Genomic DNA, 20,031 nt, shown 5'->3' with positions numbered 1-20,031 from the left:
GCTGTCTTTGAGACTTGATCTCGTTTGTCAGACTTGATTGAAATTGGCCGACAAACGTGGGTGAGATGAGGGAGGCAGACGCATAATGTGAGCTCAAGAAAATGGATAAAACCCATGTAATAAAAAACAACGGTAAGGGTTTCTTCTAGTTAAGAAGGACAATTTCTATGTCTTTTTGTCTGCTTTTCATTTTAATGGGAAGCGAGCAGTGTTGTCATCTTATTTTTGTTTTGCTTATTATTTTTAGAAAGTGTGGGTATGCTTTTGAGAAGCTACTGGCAGTAAAGCCATTTTCAGTGAATCAGTCTCTTATGTGGAAAAAAATCCACCCAAAAAGCGACATTGCATGTAGCTATAAATGGGAACTGATGTCTCTTATCCCCGAATCTCCAGGCAAACCTTATCAACTGTCATTAACTAAGCCCGTGTGTTATGGGTAAATAATAATACTCCATTTTCGCATTATTTTTGTGTTATGGTAGGCACTGTGATGTTGCAGAGAAAGCAAAAGTTTCAGGCCCGAAGAGCTGGAGAGCTAAATGTCACGTGGAGGTTGGTTTCCAGGGCGCAAAGCAGATGTGTGATCCATAGAGGAAGGAATAGGTTCTCTTTTAAATGAAGATAGGAGTTTTTAAGATGATAAATGCATTTTTACTAAAAGCATTGCTGCTTCAGCACATTTCACAACTGATTTGTAATCAGTTGTTCAAACTGATGTTTGTTTTCTCGCATTAGCCTAGAATTATGATGCCAGCAGTACTGGTAATGCAAATCGCAGCGTTTCAGACTTGCCGCTGTGCTTGCTCACAGTGAAGTCATGACGCAACTTTAGCACTGATCATTCTCTTGCACACAGGAACATAGATCTCCCTTGCTTTTTCTTTCACATGCGGAATATCTCTGTTGTTTTCCCCGATTTTTGCTGGGTGATTCTCAGTAAATCTTTGCAAGAACTGAATGACAGGAAGGGAAGGCTGCCACCTGAAATGATCACTTCTGTTTCCTTTTTAATATTGGAAGTGTTGTTATTCCCTCACTCCTTCTGCAGTGACTTTTGGTCAGAGACTAGAACAAGGTGTAGGGCTGAAATCTTCTCTGTTCTGTGTGGTGATGGCTTGTTTGCAACTCCTCCTATTTGACAATAAGAGATGTGTACTTAAAGTGTCTTTTGAAAGATATGGGAGCTGTTGTGGCAAAAGTCAAATCCCTTTTATAAAAAGTTCAGCTATGCATATGCAGCGTAAGCAAACCAGGATATAACGTAACTGCTGCATAAGCCATCATGGATAGCACTAGAGAGCCATGGGACCCTCCACACGGGCATTTTACCTTTCCCCTGGTGACTGTCTTGGTCCTTCTTTTCTTGGCAGTTCTGCATTTTACTTATACTGTATTATCCTCTCCTGTGATTAATAGTGTTTTCTACCTCCTCATGCCAAAAAAAAGCCTGCTTGGATGTGTCTCTAATTCATTGTTCTTATACTTCAGAGGGTGATATTTACAAAGGTTGTAAGGAGGGTATAATAATTTTGGTGTAAATTTAAATTTCCTAATTGCTCATGTACACAGATAACTGCATTTGCTTCTAAGGCAAATAAGTTCTTATGATTTTCTGGCAGGAATTGTTCCTGAGTGTCTGTAGTCTAAACTGGAGGGACTAGGTACTGGGAGTTTTAGTAACTTACTGTTTTATTTTTGTCTTATTTTTATAAATAACTGACAGGTGTTACCGAAGAGGAGAAGGCTGCAGAACTGCAGAAAACAAAGACTGTGCCACCTGTAAACAGGCTGACGGTGGATATTGTGGAGTTGGAAGCTCTCAGAAAGTCTGTGGAGGACTACTTCTGCTTTTGCTATGGTGGGTGCTTTAAAGTCTTCGAAATAGCTGTTCTGGATTTCTAAATTTTTATTCCATTTGGGAGGAAAGTACTGCATGATCTTAGCCTTCCAACTATACTGCTGTTAAGGTGATAAGTTTAACTTTTAGTAGGCAATTCTAAAACATACACATCTATTGGATAGTTTTCTTCTTGATGTGTTTTGTGGGATGTGATTTGAGATTATTGCACAGCCCATTTAGTTTTCTTTCAAGAAGGCCTCTGTATCTTGGTGGGTTCCAGTGCACGTTAACGCGAGCAATACTTACTTTCCTGTAGAGATTTGTATCTGCACCTTGCTTTCACTCCAGTCCTCTTCAAAGTAAAAAGGTTTATGAGGGACTCGTCCTTTTGCTAACTTGAGCGCTTTTGACCTCAAAACAATCTCCTTTTTTTTTTTTTTTTTTTCCCTAGGTAAAGCTTTAGGAAAGTCAACAGTGGTACCTGTGCCATATGAGAAGATTCAGAGGGACCAGTCTGCTGTGGTTGTGCAGGGCCTGCCCGAAGGACTTGCATTTAAGCATCCATCGAATTATGATGTTTCAACCCTGAAATGGATTTTGGAAAACAAGTCAGGGATCTCATTTATCATCAAAAGGTCATTTGCTCTCTCTTGTGCTGGTCTGTCCACTTTGGATTTGTACTTAATTTAAGTCCAGTTAATTTTAATTAAATGCATTGCAGCCTGTTTCTCTTAATCAGGAGTGCTCTCTCTTTAATGTTACACTACAAAGTAAGTAATGATGCCTTTACTAAAGCTTTTCTTTCCATATTTCCACACAGGCCTTTCCTAGAGCCAAAGAAACACCTAGGTAAGTTACTACTTACTCAGACTAAACAGAAACAGATCAGAATTTTAGTGTAGATAGCAGTATAGGTACAAGATTTGGTCATGTGGATGAAGTGGCAAACTGTCCAGAAATTCCTAGACTGTGAGTTGCCTTACTTACGGAAATATAATCTTTTCCTTTATGCGTTCTGCCAGGAGCAACTAATTAGAGATAAAATTTGTTTTATTGCATTCTTCATCTTTTTACTGAATTTAAATTTAATGTGAATTGGATAGTATCCTAGGGAAAGGAGAAGTGAACTGATGAAGGACCGTGCATTGCATTTTTAGAAGATGCCAAGACTTTGCAGTGTTCTGTGTTCCAATACATAGCTGATTTTGGCATTTATATCTCATTTTAAAAATTGATCTAATCTTCTGAAATGGTTAGGTGTTGCAGTTCCTATGAAAGCCTCTATATATGGAAAAATCTGAGTTAAAGTGAGTTTTTTAAAACTGCAAAGATTCACTCCTAGCCTAGAAGAAATCCCTTCTCCTGTTCCTTCCATGGGATCTTGTTGCTTTACTTGCAAAATTGGTGTATGTGAGGATTTGTTTTATGAAGAGGATGAAGCAATCTTTCTAGGAATGTAATCAAAAAAAGAAAAGTTTCCCTTTCTGAGGTGAGACAGCCAGAAGCTGACGCTGGATTAGTAAAATTAGAAATGTTGCCTGTGCCCAGTAAGAAGACTAGAGAGTGGGAAATTACAGAGATTCTGGTAATAATATATATCTGTTGAAAAAGCAAGGCAGGTTTTCTGTGTAGTAAATGACTTTCTATAAACATAACCTATTTCTGTCTAGCTGTAATTTAGGACTAAGCAGGAATCTCTATAAAACAATCCGTTTTCCGTTAGCAGAGTTTAGGTGGAAGATCTGTTTAACTTTGTTTCCCAAGATTTCCACTTAGCATCATGAAAGACAGCAGTGAAAAGCATGGTGATATGCACATTTGAAGCAGTTTTATATTGGTGTTGCTTTATAGATTAATAAAGCAATATAACGAGACGTCTCGCCTTCATATCTGTGAATACAGAAAATATGCACATATGCTTGTAAAATGTGACCGTGTTTTTGCTTCATGAAATCGAAGTTATGTTTTCAATTTGTATTTAAGGTAAATGGAGTACAAGAAATTCAAAGATTGTCTTTTAACTTTCAGGAGCTCATATGACAGATCCTTCACATTCAATTATACCTCCAGGTGGAAGGTGAATTTCAAATAATGTAGTTTTTTTTGTATGAACTATGTATTTTCATATAGTTTGTCTGTCTTAATATGCTTTTTCTGTCCAGCTGACCTTTGGATAACTTTTGCTTGCCTGGGATTATAAAAAGCATGAAGTTGAATTTTCTCTTTCTTTTGACCATTATTTGTGGGGAAACTGTCATGAATTAAACAGATGGCAAAGTTTCCCCTTGGTTTAATTAGCCCAATGAGTGTTTTAATTCACAGTCTGTCAGTCAGGGATAAGTTTGTCATGTTTTATGATATGGAAGTGATGGGGAACAGATGTAATGTTGCTTCCTTCCCCCTCCTCAATTAAAAAATTAAAATATATGCTTTTTGTTAGTAAATGAAGATATTATATCTGGAATAAATAAAAAATTGCTTAATGTGAAAACAGGGAGCAAAATAGCAAGTGTTTCTGTGCTTCTAAGTTTGCTTCTCATTAAATGGTAGACATGCTTTGAATATTGTGTATGTCCCAAAAATGTAGGGATGGGAGATTCCTGGCAATTCCCTTGAGATAAATCAGATAAGCTAAGATGCAGGGGTTTTTACTTTTGTGTTCCTAGTTGGAAAAAAAAATACTGGGAGGTTGATCTTACTTGACAGCCTGTAAAGCTTGAGGAGCTTTACAGAAATGTGATATTTGTTTTTTATAATGTCAGTGTGCTTGATTTGTTTATTTTTGTAGTTGTCCTCCTATTCAAGTGAAAACAGAACCAAACGAGGATTCTGGTATGTTCAAAATTTTGCCCTTATTTGCAAAAAAAATTTAACAATCAGTTTCTGTTCAGAAGGCTGAATTTAAGCAAAGATAGGAAGCACCAAGAAAAAAGCAGCAAAAACACATCCTTTGTGAGAAAGAAAAACTTTTCTTTCCTTAAAGGTGCCCACCTTTCAGTTGGCATTTTTATCAAGTATTTAACTTTAGCAAATAATTCCGTTTCTAGGAGGAGGAGATTTGTAAAATTCTGTAGACTAAAATAATTTATCTTTGCAAATAGTTTAGTTTTAAATGGAGAAGAAGAAAATCCTCTGGTTTTTATTTTGTTCTAATTCAAAATCACTTTATCCCTAACGGGGAGAGAAAAACTTGGTTTATTTGTTAATATTACTAAAATATTGAAAATGACAGAACGTCCGTTTTCTAGCTAAAATGGAAATAAATAGAAAAACGTATTATTGATTTGTGAAAAAAATGACCGAGCATTCCTAAGTTCCCCTGCAGGTAGGACATGATCCTGCAAGGCACTATGATCTGCAGCAGAGCAACGCTTAAGCGTATGCTTTGAGATAAAGGCATGAATAATCCCATTAGAGCCCCTGACTCGACAGGTGTGCCTAGAGATAAGCTTGTGACTTTCCCTTTTGTTGGGTTGGGCTACACTGCTCTGCATTTTGTATAAGAATTAAGTTTTTATATTTAGTCCAGTTTTTTGCTCTAGTTCTTTGTGCTTCACAACTTTAAACTTGTGGTTTGGGAACCCTTCATGGTTAACATTTAGCTTAATGTACAGAAAGAGTTAACTTGAGCTTTTTGTCAAGTCAGTCCCAGACTCTTTCCAGTGCTGCTTTCTAGGCATTTTAAGTAATTCTCCTTTTGCCAGAATGTTTTGAAAACATTTTAGGGAATGCTGTGAAGGCTTACGGAGGGGATAGTTCACTCGAAGGAAGCCAAGAGCAGTTGAGGACCTTTGGTGTTGCTCCATCAGCAGCACAGTTTAATGCAGACTGTAGCTGAACTTGGCTTTACGGAGGAGTGAGTGGGAGTAGATCTACAAGTGCTTTCAGCACAATGAGTGTTAAAATATATTTTTTTTTTGGCTGTGGTAGTGGGCAAAAAGGAAGGAGACCATCCTTTTTAATTTGTCAAATCCAAGACAGCATTTGCAAGGATGCCTAGTTTGTAGGGAAGCATTTAATCCCGAATCCCTTCTGATGGTGACCAAACTGAAACGTAAGAAACCAGCAGGTCACTTTGTTACCGTTGTTTTAGCTCAACAATTGTTTAGTGTCTTGGCACCTGAAAATCTTTTTTTTTTTTTTTTTTTTCTTTTATTGAATAGAGCCAGCTAGGGTCTTGGTGGGTGTTTTGTTTGTGTTTTTTTAAGAATCTGGTTATTACTAGTTTCGGTATTTGATTCCTTTGTTGCTTCTACAGGAATTTCTTTGGAAATGGCAACGGTAGCAGTGAAGGAAGAATCAGATGATCCTGACTACTATCAATATAATATTCCAGGTAATGATACTAACTTTCATATGTGTTTATCTCATAAAAGGCTTGATTGCTTAAGTGTTGCTCTCTCTGTGTCTCTCTTTTTACTAATTCTTGGTTGTTAAACATGCAATTACTTAGCTCTGTTAGGATACATCATTTCCATGCTGGCTATCATTTAAATTATTCTGAAGAATACCAAAGGAGCTAAAGTACAACTTCAGCATACCCATATGTGTGTATTTGGACTGAAGGATAAATTCCAGGAGTCTTTTGAACTGCTTGGTGGGTTTGTTTTGGTTTTTTTTTGAGGGTCCAGCATGCAGACTCTAATGCCAGTGACCTCTTTAAACAAGAAATAAACCATGATAACAATACTGTCTAGAGCACGGCTTGGATCTTTTCTTTAGTTTAAGGTTTCAGTAACATTTGTAGTGTATCAATCACTTTTCTTGTATGGAATGACCAATATGTGTCAAAATTGTATTGAAAGGTTTATACAGACAAAGCATAGCAACATTTGTGAGGTCCACGACTTGGGCTCTGTGTATGTTTTAAGGTATCTCTCAGTTGCTTTGCCTCATCTCTACGTATCTGGTTAATACCACACGTTAACCTCAACTAGGAGGGAAAAAAAGATATCATTACTTCTGTAGGTTGAAATGAACAGTAATTATGAAGTCCTGATTATAAATGGCAATATAAAGTAACTAGAACCCTAAATGTATTATTTCACCCTTTTTGCATTTGTCATTAGGTTAATTGAGCAATACAAAGGAACGCAGGCAAGTTGCCACGCATCTCTGAAGGATAGCTGCATGTTCAGCAATGAAGTGCAAAGCAGCGCATCCTTTCTGTCCTGCTTTCGGCTGGGATAGAGTTAATTTCTTCCTAGTAGCTGGTACAGTGCTGTGTTTTGGATCTAGGATGAGAATAATGTTGACAACACACTGATGTTTCAGTTGTTGCTAAGTAGTGCTTACACTAAATCAAGGACTTTTCAGCTTCTTATGCTCGACCGACTGAGGAGGCTGGGGCTGCTCAAGAGGCTGGGAGGGGGCACAGCCAGGACAGCTGACCCCGACTGGCCAAGGGGCTATGCCATACCATATCACGTCATGCTCCGTATAGAAACTGGGGGAAAGCCGGCTGGGGGCCACTGCTTGGGGACGGGCTGGGCATTGGTCAGTGGGTGGTGAGCAATTGTATTGTGCATCACTTGCTTTGTGTATTCTTTACTATTATTATTATTATTATTATTATTATTATTATTATTATTATTATTATTACAATATTTTATTTCAATTATTAAGCTGTTCTTACCTCAACCCATGAGTTTTTTCTCACTTTTACACTTCCAATTCTCTTCCCTGTCCCACTGAGGGGGGAGTGAGTAAACAGCTGTGTGTTGCTTCATCGCTGGCTGGGGTTACACCACAACACTTTCATTTTGTAATATTACATATTGTTGAGATAACATTTTTGTGTGTGTTTATACACAAAGATTCTTGAGATTATTTTCTAATGTGCTTTAATAACTAGCCACAGGCTTGGAGAATCAATATTCTCATACTGGCACGGCTCAAGTAATGTACGAGCACTGTTCAGAGAGATCTTAACCATACGGCATAGCAAAATGTCACTACTCACGTTCAGAATTTGAAAGGTGAATTCTCTAGTGTTAGGATTATCTTTTCTTCATATTTGTACATTGCCTAGCCTCAGGGGATGGGAGGTGTTACAGGCACAATATAATGTAGTAAAAATAGATACTTTTTTGGAGACAACCTGATCATTGTTCCTTCCAAAGCCAAGTCCTGTCATCTTTTTGCTTTTCAGCCCCTTGTGGCTTTCCATTTCATGCATAAAAACAATGTCAGAATTTGGCCAATAGCCCGAAGTGTAATCCAATGCCATTTGAAGAGAGTCTGTACTGAAATTGCTTCCTTACAAAATAGTAACCCATTGTGCTGCAGCGTCTTTGAGCTTAAAAAATCCCATTTATACAATATGCTTCCATAGTAAAGTCTAAGCCATGTGGATTTGGAGGGGGAATTTTTGTTGTCTTTTACAGAACTCTTAAATTTAATCTTCTGACTGGTGAAAAACAATATGTATCTTTTTCAGATAAAATAGTGCTCGATGAATAACTCCCCCTTTCCCCCCTCCCAGTGTAGTCCTCCAAACTTGCGTTTTAAACAAGGCAAAACTGAATATACTGGTAGAAGGGATGGCGTGCTGCAAGCTAAAAGAGGTGTTACCGTGTCACGTCATGCCACCCTCCCCAGAGTAAAGCAGCTTCCCCTTCATTTTGTTGAGTTGCTGATGCTCAGATTCAAGCCAAAGGTTGTACAAAGTGCAGAGAGCTATAAATTCAGGAGGCATATAGGGGTTTGGGTGTGCATGATGGTGCTGTGCAGAGGAGTGAACCTTAGAAAGGTCCAGTTATCCTGAGGTGTGCTCCTGAGGGATGACGCAAGTCTGCCCAAGCATTACCTTTGTAGAGACGTGCTGCAAAATAAAGAAAATGGCTAGGGTCATAGTTCTTACTAAAAATATCCTACAGCAAAAGCCGGGCTTATCGATTTATGAGAACAAACAACTTAACTGTTAGAGAACAGCAATCTGCTTGGGGCTTCCTGGAGAAAATGATTTACTGGTGAAATTTCACAGTTACTGTTTTTCACTGAGTGCTTGCTTCCTCTCACAAATCCGTAATGCTGACCAAAGTGCTGTGTGCCTCGGTGGCACGTGGAATTCTCCCGTTAATCAAACAGGAGGAAAATTTTACCTGTAGGTGGACGTTCTTTTAATCTATTATCTCGTAGTAGGTTGCAGCATTTGGATGTTGGTATGAGTTAATACTGAATTACTAAATTTAGAAATGTTTTAGCAATACACAATAAGACGACTGAAAAATAAGGACTTTAGCCATCAAAAACTTCATGTGGGTGTTTTGACAGAGCAGTTTTCCATCAGTGGGCACTAGCAGTATGGCAGTGTGTGGTTTTTTCCAGTATCCTGGACAAATGTGGAGGTCACTGTAGTGTTAAATGCGTTGGGTGACACCAAAGACAACCTGTTCTGGAAGAAAGGTCCAGATTTTGACTGTTCACTAAATGAGGAAAAGGACTGAGCAGAGGTCTGCAGGACTAAATAACGCATACTAGAGCATTCCAGCTATCATAGCTAATATTCCTGCATGTACCTTATCTATAAGTACCAGTTACTATGGCTCTTACGAAAAGAAATGTTAAAATGCTGTTTCTTAGGTTTTTTAGGTTAAAATGTTGTTTAGTCCTTAATGTGGTTTGTACTCTTAGATTAAGCATATTACTGTGCTGTGGCAATAATCTGTTTCCATGGCTGTTGCAGAGGGACCGGCATGGATTTCTGCCTGAGCTCCAGACCAGCTGGGTATGTGTAAGGCCTGATCCTAAAGCCAAGTAGGAAGGCGTGTGTTCTGTACCACGTTAATGCAAATGCATCTCTGTGCCCGTAAATCCTCCTAGCTTCTATACCAGCTTCCTTGCGTTCAGGGCACTTGTTCAGCTGATGCCTGAATGTATTGTAAAGTAACAGACACGCATCTTGGCTTCTTACTAGAAGGCTGTCTACAAGACCCAGGCTATCTTAAAGACTTTTGATGGAAAAAATGAGGTCAAAATACCATCAGTACCAGAATGAGAGCAGCTCTGAATCAATTAAGGGACTAGAATTATGAGCTATACTTGGGTTCCCCGCTCCCCCCCGCCCCCTCCAATTTACAAGCAGGAATAGGTTAAGAAAATTCCTCTGGGATGTGTACCATCTTCAGTCCTCTTCATCAGCACAGAGTAAACCAAGGCTTTATGGAAACATAGCCCACACAGAACTGAGTAACTTGCTGACTAAGGACCTCACATTTCCTGAAAGAGGCATGTTATCCTGTGAATTTTGTGGATGCAAGTCTTCAGTTACCACTGACGCCCCGAAGTTAAAACAAAGAATTGTAAGCAGAAGGAAAAGGCTGTAAACAATGTGTCCTGTGAATTGGCTGGTTCAGCTTATAAGCCACTGTCTAATGAAGTGACTGGTTTAGCTTATAAAGCACTGAGAGTGAGAAAACCACTGCCTAACATCTTTTCTCTCTAAAGCACCATGTGGTTGAACAGCGTTATCAGTTTTGGAATCTCTGGAAATGTTAGAGTGAGGCAGTTAAAATATAGGACATTCATCCAAAACCAAATGAGACTGAAGGTAGCTTCTGCTGGAAAAAAAGCCCAAAACGGGAAAGTAAACTGTGCTTTTATTCTCACTCTGGAACGTTGAAAGTCATAAACATCTTTTAGTGTGTCTCTAACAACAAAATGTTTCTCCTTTGGAGATTTCCCAGAATGCTAGAAGTAATGTTCATTTTAACGGGGCTAAAACTGTAAAGTTAGGCTGGCAGTACTCTAACCTCCATAACGTAAGGCTCGGCGTGTAGATACTATCTTAAAGAAATTCCAGAGAATATATTGAGAAAACAAGAAAGCATCATGTTGTGTTTTCTAAAGTCATTCTGGTATTACCCTGTGTCGTGGTTTAACCCCAGCCAGTGACTGAGCACCACCCAGCCGCTCGCTCACTCCCCCCGCCCCAGTGGGATGGGGGAGAGAATCGCAAGAGTGAAAGTGAGAAAACTCATGGGTTGAGGTAAGAACAGTTTAATAATTGAAATAAAATAGTAAATAATAAAATAATATACAAAGCAAGCGATGCACAATGCAATTGCTCACCACCCACCGACCAATGCCCAGCCCGTCCCCGAGCAGCGGCCTCCAGCCGGCTTTCCCCCAGTTTCTATACGGAGCATGACGTGATATGGTATGGCATAGCCCCTTGGCCAGTCGGGGTCAGCTGTCCTGGCTGTGCCCCCTCCCAGCCTCTTGAGCAGCCCCAGCCTCCTCAGTCGGTCGAGCATGAGAAGCTGAAAAGTCCTTGATTTAGTGTAAGCACTACTTAGCAACAACTGAAACATCAGTGTGTTGTCAGCGTTATTCTCATCCTAAATCCAAACCACAGCACTGTACCAGCTACAAGGAGGAAAATTAACTCTATCCCAGCCGAAACCAGGACACCCTGGTAATTACGTATTATTCACATCGCTGCCATCTGTGTAGCAAAAAGAAGACAAAAAAAATGAGGATCGCTGACAGCGCTAACGCATGAGATAAATCCGTTGCTTCTGCCAAGCGGCGCAGGTTTGGCTGTGTGGTGTTAGGACATAATCCATTAGAAACTGAGGCTGAGGGATTTGAACTCAGTGTAAGTAAATGGGTTTACTACCACGTTTGCTTTTTACTTTTCTTAGTAATCTGCTTGTAATGTGCATGAATGCAGTAAAGTGGAAATGTATCTGCTTTTTTTTTTTTTTTTTAATATCTCCTGGTGGTAGAACCTTCAGAATTCTTCTAAATTTCATTTTCTAGTCTTTACTAAATTAAGCTAGCAGAATATATTGTTTTACACTTTTTAATTCCTGAAACAATTTTTTCATACTGTTTTTTCCTCCGTCAAAGCTTCATAATATTAAAAAAAGCTTCCATTTTCATAAAACAATCAGTGTGGGTCACTTTAAAAATCTGATGGATTTACTGCATGTACTGCAGGTTTTATTGACGTTAAAGATGAGGGAATTGAGTTCTCTGTGCTTAATCCCAGGGACTGTAAGCCTAGTAAGTCTATGTCTAACTAGAGAAGTCTTTCTTCCAAGTTTGAACATGTCAAAGACTCCTATTTTTCCTTTTTTATTTGTGTCACATCATATATTTGGCATGAAGATAATGCAATATAGAGACTGTTGCGGAATGTGTAGGTAAAACAATCCCGTCAGGATTTCTGAATCAAGAAGGAATAAACACAAAACTATGTGCTTATAATAGGATATTTGCTTATAATGGGATGCATGCTTCTGTGTGTCAGTGCGTTATGAATTATAGTAATTGCATGTTCAGAAGAGTTCTTAGGAAATGACTCTCCCATCTGGCTGCGTACACGGAATACATTTATTTAAATGAAAGCAAGTTTAGTCCATGGAGATGTTTTCCAGCACGCAGGGAGGCTGTGTTCTATTCCCACTCGCCCATAACAGTTGCAAATCACACTATTTTGATGAGAATTTCTTCTCGTGTGGCCTAGAGCACCACCAGTGTCTCTGGCTTCTGCCTTGCTCCTTTTCTTCCCGTCTTTGGACTTTGGTCTCGGCTGTGCCACTGCCACTCTTCCTGAAGCCATGTTTTGAACCAAATCGGGGAGCTCCGCTGAGTTAAACAGACAAATAGAAAAACACCAAACTCCCCAGCAAAGAAAAAGTGGGAGGAGGGGGTTAAAGCAGCACTTACTGAAAGGAATGCATGTAAAACGATCTTGTATAGGTTCCTCACTTGAAGTCCTGTTAATTTAAAATCCCTTTGAAAATCTGAGCAATCAAATGAGGCAGAACGGTCTCAACCAAACATTATTGTAGCCACCTAATAATTAAAAATTTAATCCCTAAATATTAATTTTCTTGAATAACTCATAGTATTCGATACTTATATGTGCTTTCAGTTGACTGAAATACATTGAGGTGCTGGAGCATGGCCAAAGCAGGGCAGTGAGGCTGGGGCAGGGGCTGGAGCACAAGGCTGGGGAGGAGCGGCTGGGGGAGCTGGGGGTGCTCAGCCTGGAGAAGAGGAGGCTGAGGGGAGCCCTCATCGCTCTCTGCAACTGCCTGAAAGGAGGCTGGAGCCGGGGGGGGTCGGTCTCTTCTCCCCAGGAACAAGCGATAGGACGAGAGGGAACGGCCTCAAGCTGCGCCAGGGCAGGTTTAGGTTGGATATTAGGAAAAACTTCTTCGCTGAAACAGTAGTCAGGCCCTGGCCCAGGCTGCCCAGGGAAGTGGTGGAGTCCCCGTCCCTGGAGGTATTTAAAAGCCGGGGAGATGCGGTGCTTAGGGACATGAGTTAGTGGTGGGCTTGGCAGTGCTGGGTTAACGGTTGGACTTGATGATCTTAAAGGTCTTTTCCAACCTCAGCGATTCTATGATTAAGTCTGATTGTCACAACAGTCTTTTCTATCTTTTCTTACTCACTGTGTGTATTAAATAATGAGTTTAAAATATTTCACTTGCCTTATTAGTTAGCAGTAGCTTTCTGTGTTGTGAAACTATTAATATTTGTTGTTGATGCACTTTTAAAGCTACCTCTAAGCGGCCATAATTTCTGGGAAGGTGTATGATCTTCTGCAGATTGCTTTTGCAAACGAATACAGCAGTGATTTGATTTACGCAGAACAATTAGTCCAAATCCTTCAGTTCCAGTTAGTTCTATACATTCCCGTATGCCACACATCGGCTAGTTTTATATACCTATGCTATTTTTGTGGTATAGAATGATCTCTTGCTCAGTGTGAAGCCATTTGTGCTGTAAGCAGTTCACTCTTTTCAGTGTAACTGCAGGAGTGCCAAAGCGTTAAGCAGTAGGATTTTAGGGGTGTTAATTTAATCTTTTAAGTGTCGTTTGTGTGCTGCTTTCTGCAACAGCCTTTTTAAAGCAGTCCGTATATAGCCATCAAAAGAGCTGTTGTGATGAAAAGCAAACAACCTTGAAGTGTCGTAAATGATTTTAATCTCTCTGAATTTGTCTGTTTAATGTAGGTAGAAATTTTAAAGTCAAAAAGGACTCCCTAGGAATACAAATTTTAACAAACAGGAAAAAGATTTAGCTGATTAAAAATTCATTGAAAGAAGGCAGAACCATCAACACTTCATGTTTTAAAATTAGTTTATTAACACGGAAAAAATTGAAAACCTGCTGTTCTGTGTGAGTCTCTGACTGTTCAGTAGTCCAAGAAATGCACATCCCTGCCGTTAGCCCCTCAACATTTTTATTCTGTTGAACTGGATGCGTAAGGATTTATATAATCTTAATATTTCACACAGTCTCTCCTAAGTTCAACATTACAGAAAGTATGAAATGAGCATATGATATATGAAGTTAAGAGTTATTTGTCAACTTCCTCTATGGACTGGGAAAATGTGTTTGTTGTGAGACACAATTTAAAAGCCGTTCTCTTTGTTCCCAAGCAGGCCCTTCCGAAACATCAGAGATGGATGAAAAAATTGCTCTTGCAAAGAGTTACACAGGTAGATCTTTTAGTTGTATTTTTCTCTCATCTGTTTTGGAAATTGAATGTGTGAGTTTTACTTTTGAACTAAGAGTTTTAGGGTATTGCAACTTAAACTTCAACAGACATGAAAATTTCAGTTGCCTTAATTTTCAGGTGTCCACGTAGAGAGTCATATAGAAGGGAATCTCATTTCTTTCTTTTCTAAATTCGAAAAGGTTGATCAGTAAAGCACTAGTAATTTGTGCAAGTTGAATGTTTCTCATGAAATTCGGTCTGTTTCATAATTGGTTATAATGTTTAATAAACTGCTTATGTATTATGAGTACAACTTGATCATTTCTTTCTTTCAGCTGTGTGTGAAGTGAATGGGTATATACAAAACAAAATATATGGAAAGTCTGTGTTTAGTAGGAGGAGTTCCTTACTGTATATGAACAATGTCTGAAATAAATTTACTCCAAAATTGTACATTTTTTTTCAGCTTCTTACAATCTATATTAAAAATACTGGTTTGCCCATTTGCAAACACTAGAAAATACTAATCTGCAGTTCAATCCATTAATTTCTTTGTAACATCAGAGTGGTCCTGCTGTCATGAATTTTAAGATTCAGAAATTGAGCCTTCTGTATGTTGTTCATGTGAACGTTATAGTTCTGGATTTTTCGCTTACGAAAACCCTTGCTTTGAATAGTCGATGTTAAAAGTTCCTTTTGTATTTTTATTATGGTATGTTTTTTTACTTTATATTTGTCTAAAGGAAGCCACCAGGGTTCCGATTGCAGTGAAGGAACAGATGTGGAAATACCGGTAGAAGGTTAGAGATATGAAATGTTTTTCATGAGAATAATTTAACATCATTGGATATTTTTTTACAGAAGTATTTGAAAAGATGGCACCTTAATTAAAGTTGTTCATCTTCTCCAACCATTCTCTTTCCACATTTCCACAAGGTTGGCTTTTGGGTTTTTTGTTCTGTTTTGCTTTTAATCTCCCAAATCATGCCACTCTGTGCTATAAGCAAGTTGTGATGGGAGTCATCATTCTTTTAAATCATAAATTGCATTTGTAAGGTGCTTGTCACCCAACATTTAATGCTTTGACATGATGTTAAAAGTACATCATTCTGCAGCTAGTTTCATTCTAAGCACCTGGCTCTCAAACCTGAGTCGTGAGTATTTTTTGGATGTTAAGGCCCGGTTATGCTAGCAGCAATACTCATTCTTGCAAATCCCATTAGTTTTGCTTTGAAGGTAAATATCACCATAGTTAAGGGTACCATTACATGAAATTTAAAAGCATTTCTCTTGATAAAGGAGAATAAAGTTCTTTGCTCTTGCTGACTGCACTATTAACTCTACTTATTTGAGAAAAATAATCTAGGTACTTTGTTTCCTGAAGCATAATGCTGTGAGCTTTATGCCTGAGAGAGCCTGAGGAATGGGAAGTGTGATACAAAATGACCAAGACTCTGACTTTGCTTTGGTTTTGACTCTGTAGAATTTTGTAGCTACAGATGCTGAGTGTGACCCTTTGTGTCAGAATATGGTTTTGTTACACACTCTTTTCTCAAATCTGTTCTCCTTTACAAGTTTCTCTAAGAGATGTGCTGAAAGTTGTACCCTGGTTTTGCTGAATACAATAAACCTGTTGTTCGTGAAGGTTAGTATTTAAGAAAAGGCCTATAGGCAGTGATTAAAAATTGCAGGTAACAGTCTAACTTAAATTTCATTTGTTGTTTAAATAGGCATACAGCGTAGGCAGTCTTGTCTGGATTCTGTAAAATAAAATTATTTATTGCTGATCCTCACAAAAATGAGTAAAAAAATCGATGACAGTATTTGGATTTCATGAAGTCTTTGGTGTATACCCTTCTAATTATTATTAAAGAAATTCATATAATAGGCATTTAAAGTTCTTCGGAAAGTTTTTCTGAAAGCTACAGCCTGTGATGCAGAAGATTTGCAGAAATGATTGTTTTCTGCAAAGGAAAACATCAGAGGGATGTACAAATGTATTTTTTGGTGTATATCACTGGGGGTTTTCACTGTTTTTCCCCTCCAATAACCTCGACGAGATGGTGAAAAAGGAAGTGGCAAAATTAACGTGTGCCTGGAATCCCCCAGATTAGCTGTAGCTCATAAAGGTGTCTGGGGTCTTAGTGAGATTGGATGAGTGGGGAGCATGGTGTGATTAAAATTCAGCAATCAGAAAGTTAAGGTTATGTGCATCAAAAGAAATTGTTTTAAACCGAATGAAATCACATTTGAGAAAATGGAGACAGTGCCAGTGAATGACAACGTTTAGAACTGTGAAGGAGGCTGCTGCTTAGGAGCTGTGTGTATTTACCTAAGATCAAAAAAATACCTAGTGATGATAATACTTTGTTAAAAAAAAACCAACTTACTTTAGTGTTTAAACCAGTTGGTTTAATATGACTTAAGAAGAAATGTCCCATCTGGGAGTTTTCTTCCAGAACTTTGTTACCATCTGCTTTGACATTTTTGCATGTTTCTCTTAATTATGACTGTTTCTCAGGGATTTGGTACTGGACCAGATGGACCATTTGCCAGTCTTCGTGGCTGTTCTTAGATTTCCAAAAACTGTATTTCTCTTTTTTTTTTTTTTTTTAAACTTTTGTGGTGCTCTCAAGAAAGGTTCTAAGTGATGAGTTGATGCGATAGTTATTTTTATGACCATACTTTATGTTCACGTCTATTAAAAGACCATTACCTCCTAATTCTTTGCTTTTGTTGTGCATTTGCTAGTTATCTACCCAGAGTGAGTTATCTACTCACTCTGAACTAGGATCAAAACATCGTACTATGTTTTCCATTAACTAGATGATATATCTGACGTAGTTCGAATATACTCCAGTTAAGGTGTCTCAGTAGATACGGCTGAATCTCTACGATACACGCCATCATGTGAAGAGCCTTTGAAACGGAGATTCCTTCAGACTTGCTCCCAAAGTGATATCATACTTCCAGCTTACAGAGATCTGAAAGAAGATATTCTTCAAAATGCACAAGTGCAGCATTACTCTGCCAGACTAATTAAAATATATTCCTTCGTACACCGCTACTTAGTTTTGAAATAGTTTGCAATATAATTAGCTTCACTTTTTTAAACTTTACTGCAGTTAAATGCAAATTGCTCTTTCTGCCACTGAGTATTGATAGCCCTAACCGTATTTATTATGTTGGTGCAGACTGCCCCAACAAAAGCATTGTGATTATGAATTTCCCTCTCATTTTTCACTGTTGGCCTTGCAGCCTGTTATGGAAATCTTTATAGTGCAACAACTGTGAGTCTGTATAAATGGTAAAGGAATATATCATCTGTAGGGGCACACAGCCTTTGTTTATATTTTCAGTAATCCTTGATAACAAAGGGAAAAATATTTATGATTGTATTAATCCTATTAAGCCGAGAATAAGGAATTTCCTACTGTCATTAACACCAACTCTGCACTGCTGCACACGCAATTTAGCAAGTATAATCCCCGCCTCCTTACCCTGTCTAGAATTGCTTAAAGGCTTATGGTAAAATATCTTTGCTTCGGTTTTTGTTGCATGCTGCGAATGCAAAAATGTTTCAGTGAGCCAGGGGGCTTTTTTGACAAGTGTTGTTTTAAATATAAAATCACGGAGTGTTTGGTTAAAAATCTTCTCTGTGTCCATCATTCAGCAGTCCTGTTTTTCCCCCTTCAGATTCCTCCCAGCACGCCCCTTCAGAAACAAGTGAGGATCCTGAGGTCGAGGTCACCATCGAAGGTTAGTTCTCCAGTTCATTGATTTCAGTGCATTGGGTATTTTTATGTCCAAAAAAATGTTTTACAATGCCTGCATTACTTGGCATTGAATAAATAGGTTTATGTGCCAGTGTTGACTGCAGTTTGGATCGTGCACTGCTTTGTAAACATACCTAGTCCAGAAGTTTTATGAAACCACAACATACTGAAGCATATTGGACTTAGTGGACTGGTTTTGAAATGATGCATGACAGAGATTTGCATCTTTCACACATTTTTCAAGCATTGGTAATGAAGAATACTCTTTATTTAATAGCCGTTAATTTAAATTTTCAAAAGTTTTTGCAATGTTCATTTTGAAGAGCGTGTTGTTTTATAAGCACACTGGAGTGATACAAAATTTCTAGTCAACACTAGCTTCTGGGAAGAATTGTACTGTAACAGAAATGATGTGTTACAGGTGGTGTAAGTGAAGCTTCAATTTATTTGTCTAATATCGATAAATATGAGATAACGTTTGTACTTACCACCTCCCTTTCTCTTCTAAATGGCACTAAAGCCACTAACCAGAGTCCATGTTGTTTTCATGTGAGGATGTTGGTTGGAAGTCAGCTGTATTTCTTGTATTTGTGAATTACATGTCCTGTAACTGCTTTAAAACAATTCTGAAATTGGCTTTTGCGTTACTTGCTTCTGGAATGGGTAAGATTAAGACCACCAAATTAGCAATTTAGAAATTGGGCAGTGCATTTTAGGACAAAGCTGACACTTCTGGCGTTACTTTCACCTTTTTATAATCCAGCAGTAAAATAATTCTTACATTACCTCAACAGAAAAGGTAGTAAGAGAATATTCATTAAGTTCTATGTATATGTAAAGGCCTTTACCACAAAAGTAAAAATGCTCTGAAAAGATTTTCTCTAACAGAATAAAATACAACTGCATAGGTGCAAGAGATGTCAATATGTAATATTATTCTTCCTCGGTAAACTATACCCTTGGTGACCTGGGCAGGTGCTATTCTGTATGTGAAATTAACTTCCGTTTTCTTTGTCTGCTTTAACCGTTTCTTTTCTTTACGGTTGCAGGTATTGGTAATTAGACAGTCTTAAAAACTCATTCACTGGTAGGGAGGATAGTGTTTCGGGTTGGGAAGTGACTGGCGAAGTAGCAGCTCGCTGAAAAATACCTGGGGTTTGCAGTTTTCCCCATCTGTCTGTGTGTGTTTGAGGTAGGGCTGACCTGTTAAATGAATTTCAGTTATGTCCATCGGTTTTACATTGGTTTGAAACCGGTTTTAGCACACTTGAGCTTTTCAAGATAAAAACTTAAGTACTGTGCTTCAAGACTTATTAGTGGAAGGATACTTCCAATTACATAAAAAATGTAGTCTGTGTCTGCACAATTTATTTCCTCATTTCTTTTGCTGTTGTGTGGTCATTTTATGATCATGAGATGTCCAGTCATGTTTCAGAACTCAATATTGTTTTCCTTAGGAAGTACAGAAGAAGCTTTCTTTTTTCTCTTATGCCTTGTGCTGGGCCTCTTACGCAAATTGTTCCTACACAGGCCAGTAGCTTTCTGAAGTTACTCAGATAAGTAACGCGTTGGAAAATTTGACGCCCTGATAAAGCACAGTTCAATACTTGCATTAGAGCTTTGACATTCAAAGCAGTTCCAACGTTGCACGTGAGTTCTGTGGACATTAAAACAGTGATATTTTTATGTTTCTTTAAGACGATGATGACTACTTGCCCCCTAACAAGAGACCGAAGAACACCGAGTCAGCTAATGAAGCTGCCAATACTGGGAGAAGAAAAGTGAGAGAGTTCAATTTTGGTAAGCTAAAAATTAAAGATTATTTTATCTTTCTGCTTTGTTGTATAAAAAGGTATTAGACAATTTCACACTGCAGGAGTGAGACATGCCAGTGCGAGTGTTCATTTAAGAGCCCAGGGCTCTTTGTAGGTGCATTGCAGCAGTATAATCATCAT

The 20,031-nt window shown here is 38.4% G+C and overlaps 1 protein-coding gene across 13 annotated transcripts in view; it reads left to right on the top strand.

The window, feature by feature from the left end:
* Positions 1 to 20,031, top strand: part of GTF2I (general transcription factor IIi) — a 79,076-nt gene that overhangs the window by 23,486 nt on the left and 35,559 nt on the right. For 10 of the 13 annotated variants that reach the window (XR_015703409.1, XR_015703410.1, XR_015703412.1 and 7 more), the window contains exons 4-13: positions 1,724 to 1,858; positions 2,292 to 2,475; positions 2,661 to 2,689; positions 3,869 to 3,917; positions 4,629 to 4,672; positions 6,099 to 6,176; positions 14,242 to 14,301; positions 15,044 to 15,100; positions 17,997 to 18,059; positions 19,775 to 19,876. Coding sequence is in view for 10 of the 13 variants with exons in the window: in XM_087751468.1 (XP_087607594.1) it covers positions 1,724 to 1,858; positions 2,292 to 2,475; positions 2,661 to 2,689; positions 3,869 to 3,917; positions 4,629 to 4,672; positions 6,099 to 6,176; positions 14,242 to 14,301; positions 15,044 to 15,100; positions 17,997 to 18,059; positions 19,775 to 19,876 (801 nt within the window). In the remaining 3 variants the exon portion in view is untranslated. The remainder of the gene's footprint in view (positions 1 to 1,723; positions 1,859 to 2,291; positions 2,476 to 2,660; positions 2,690 to 3,868; positions 3,918 to 4,628; positions 4,673 to 6,098; positions 6,177 to 14,241; positions 14,302 to 15,043; positions 15,101 to 17,996; positions 18,060 to 19,774; positions 19,877 to 20,031) is intronic. The other 3 variants (XM_087751464.1, XM_087751466.1, XM_087751465.1) reach the window with 3 other exon arrangements.

The sequence above is a fragment of the Nipponia nippon genome, unplaced genomic scaffold (genome assembly GCF_047370975.1).
Source record: "Nipponia nippon isolate SJK-2023a ecotype South Korea unplaced genomic scaffold, ASM4737097v1 scaffold_15, whole genome shotgun sequence".
NCBI lineage: Eukaryota > Metazoa > Chordata > Aves > Pelecaniformes > Threskiornithidae > Nipponia > Nipponia nippon.
This window is presented reverse-complemented; position numbering and strand designations above follow the sequence as displayed.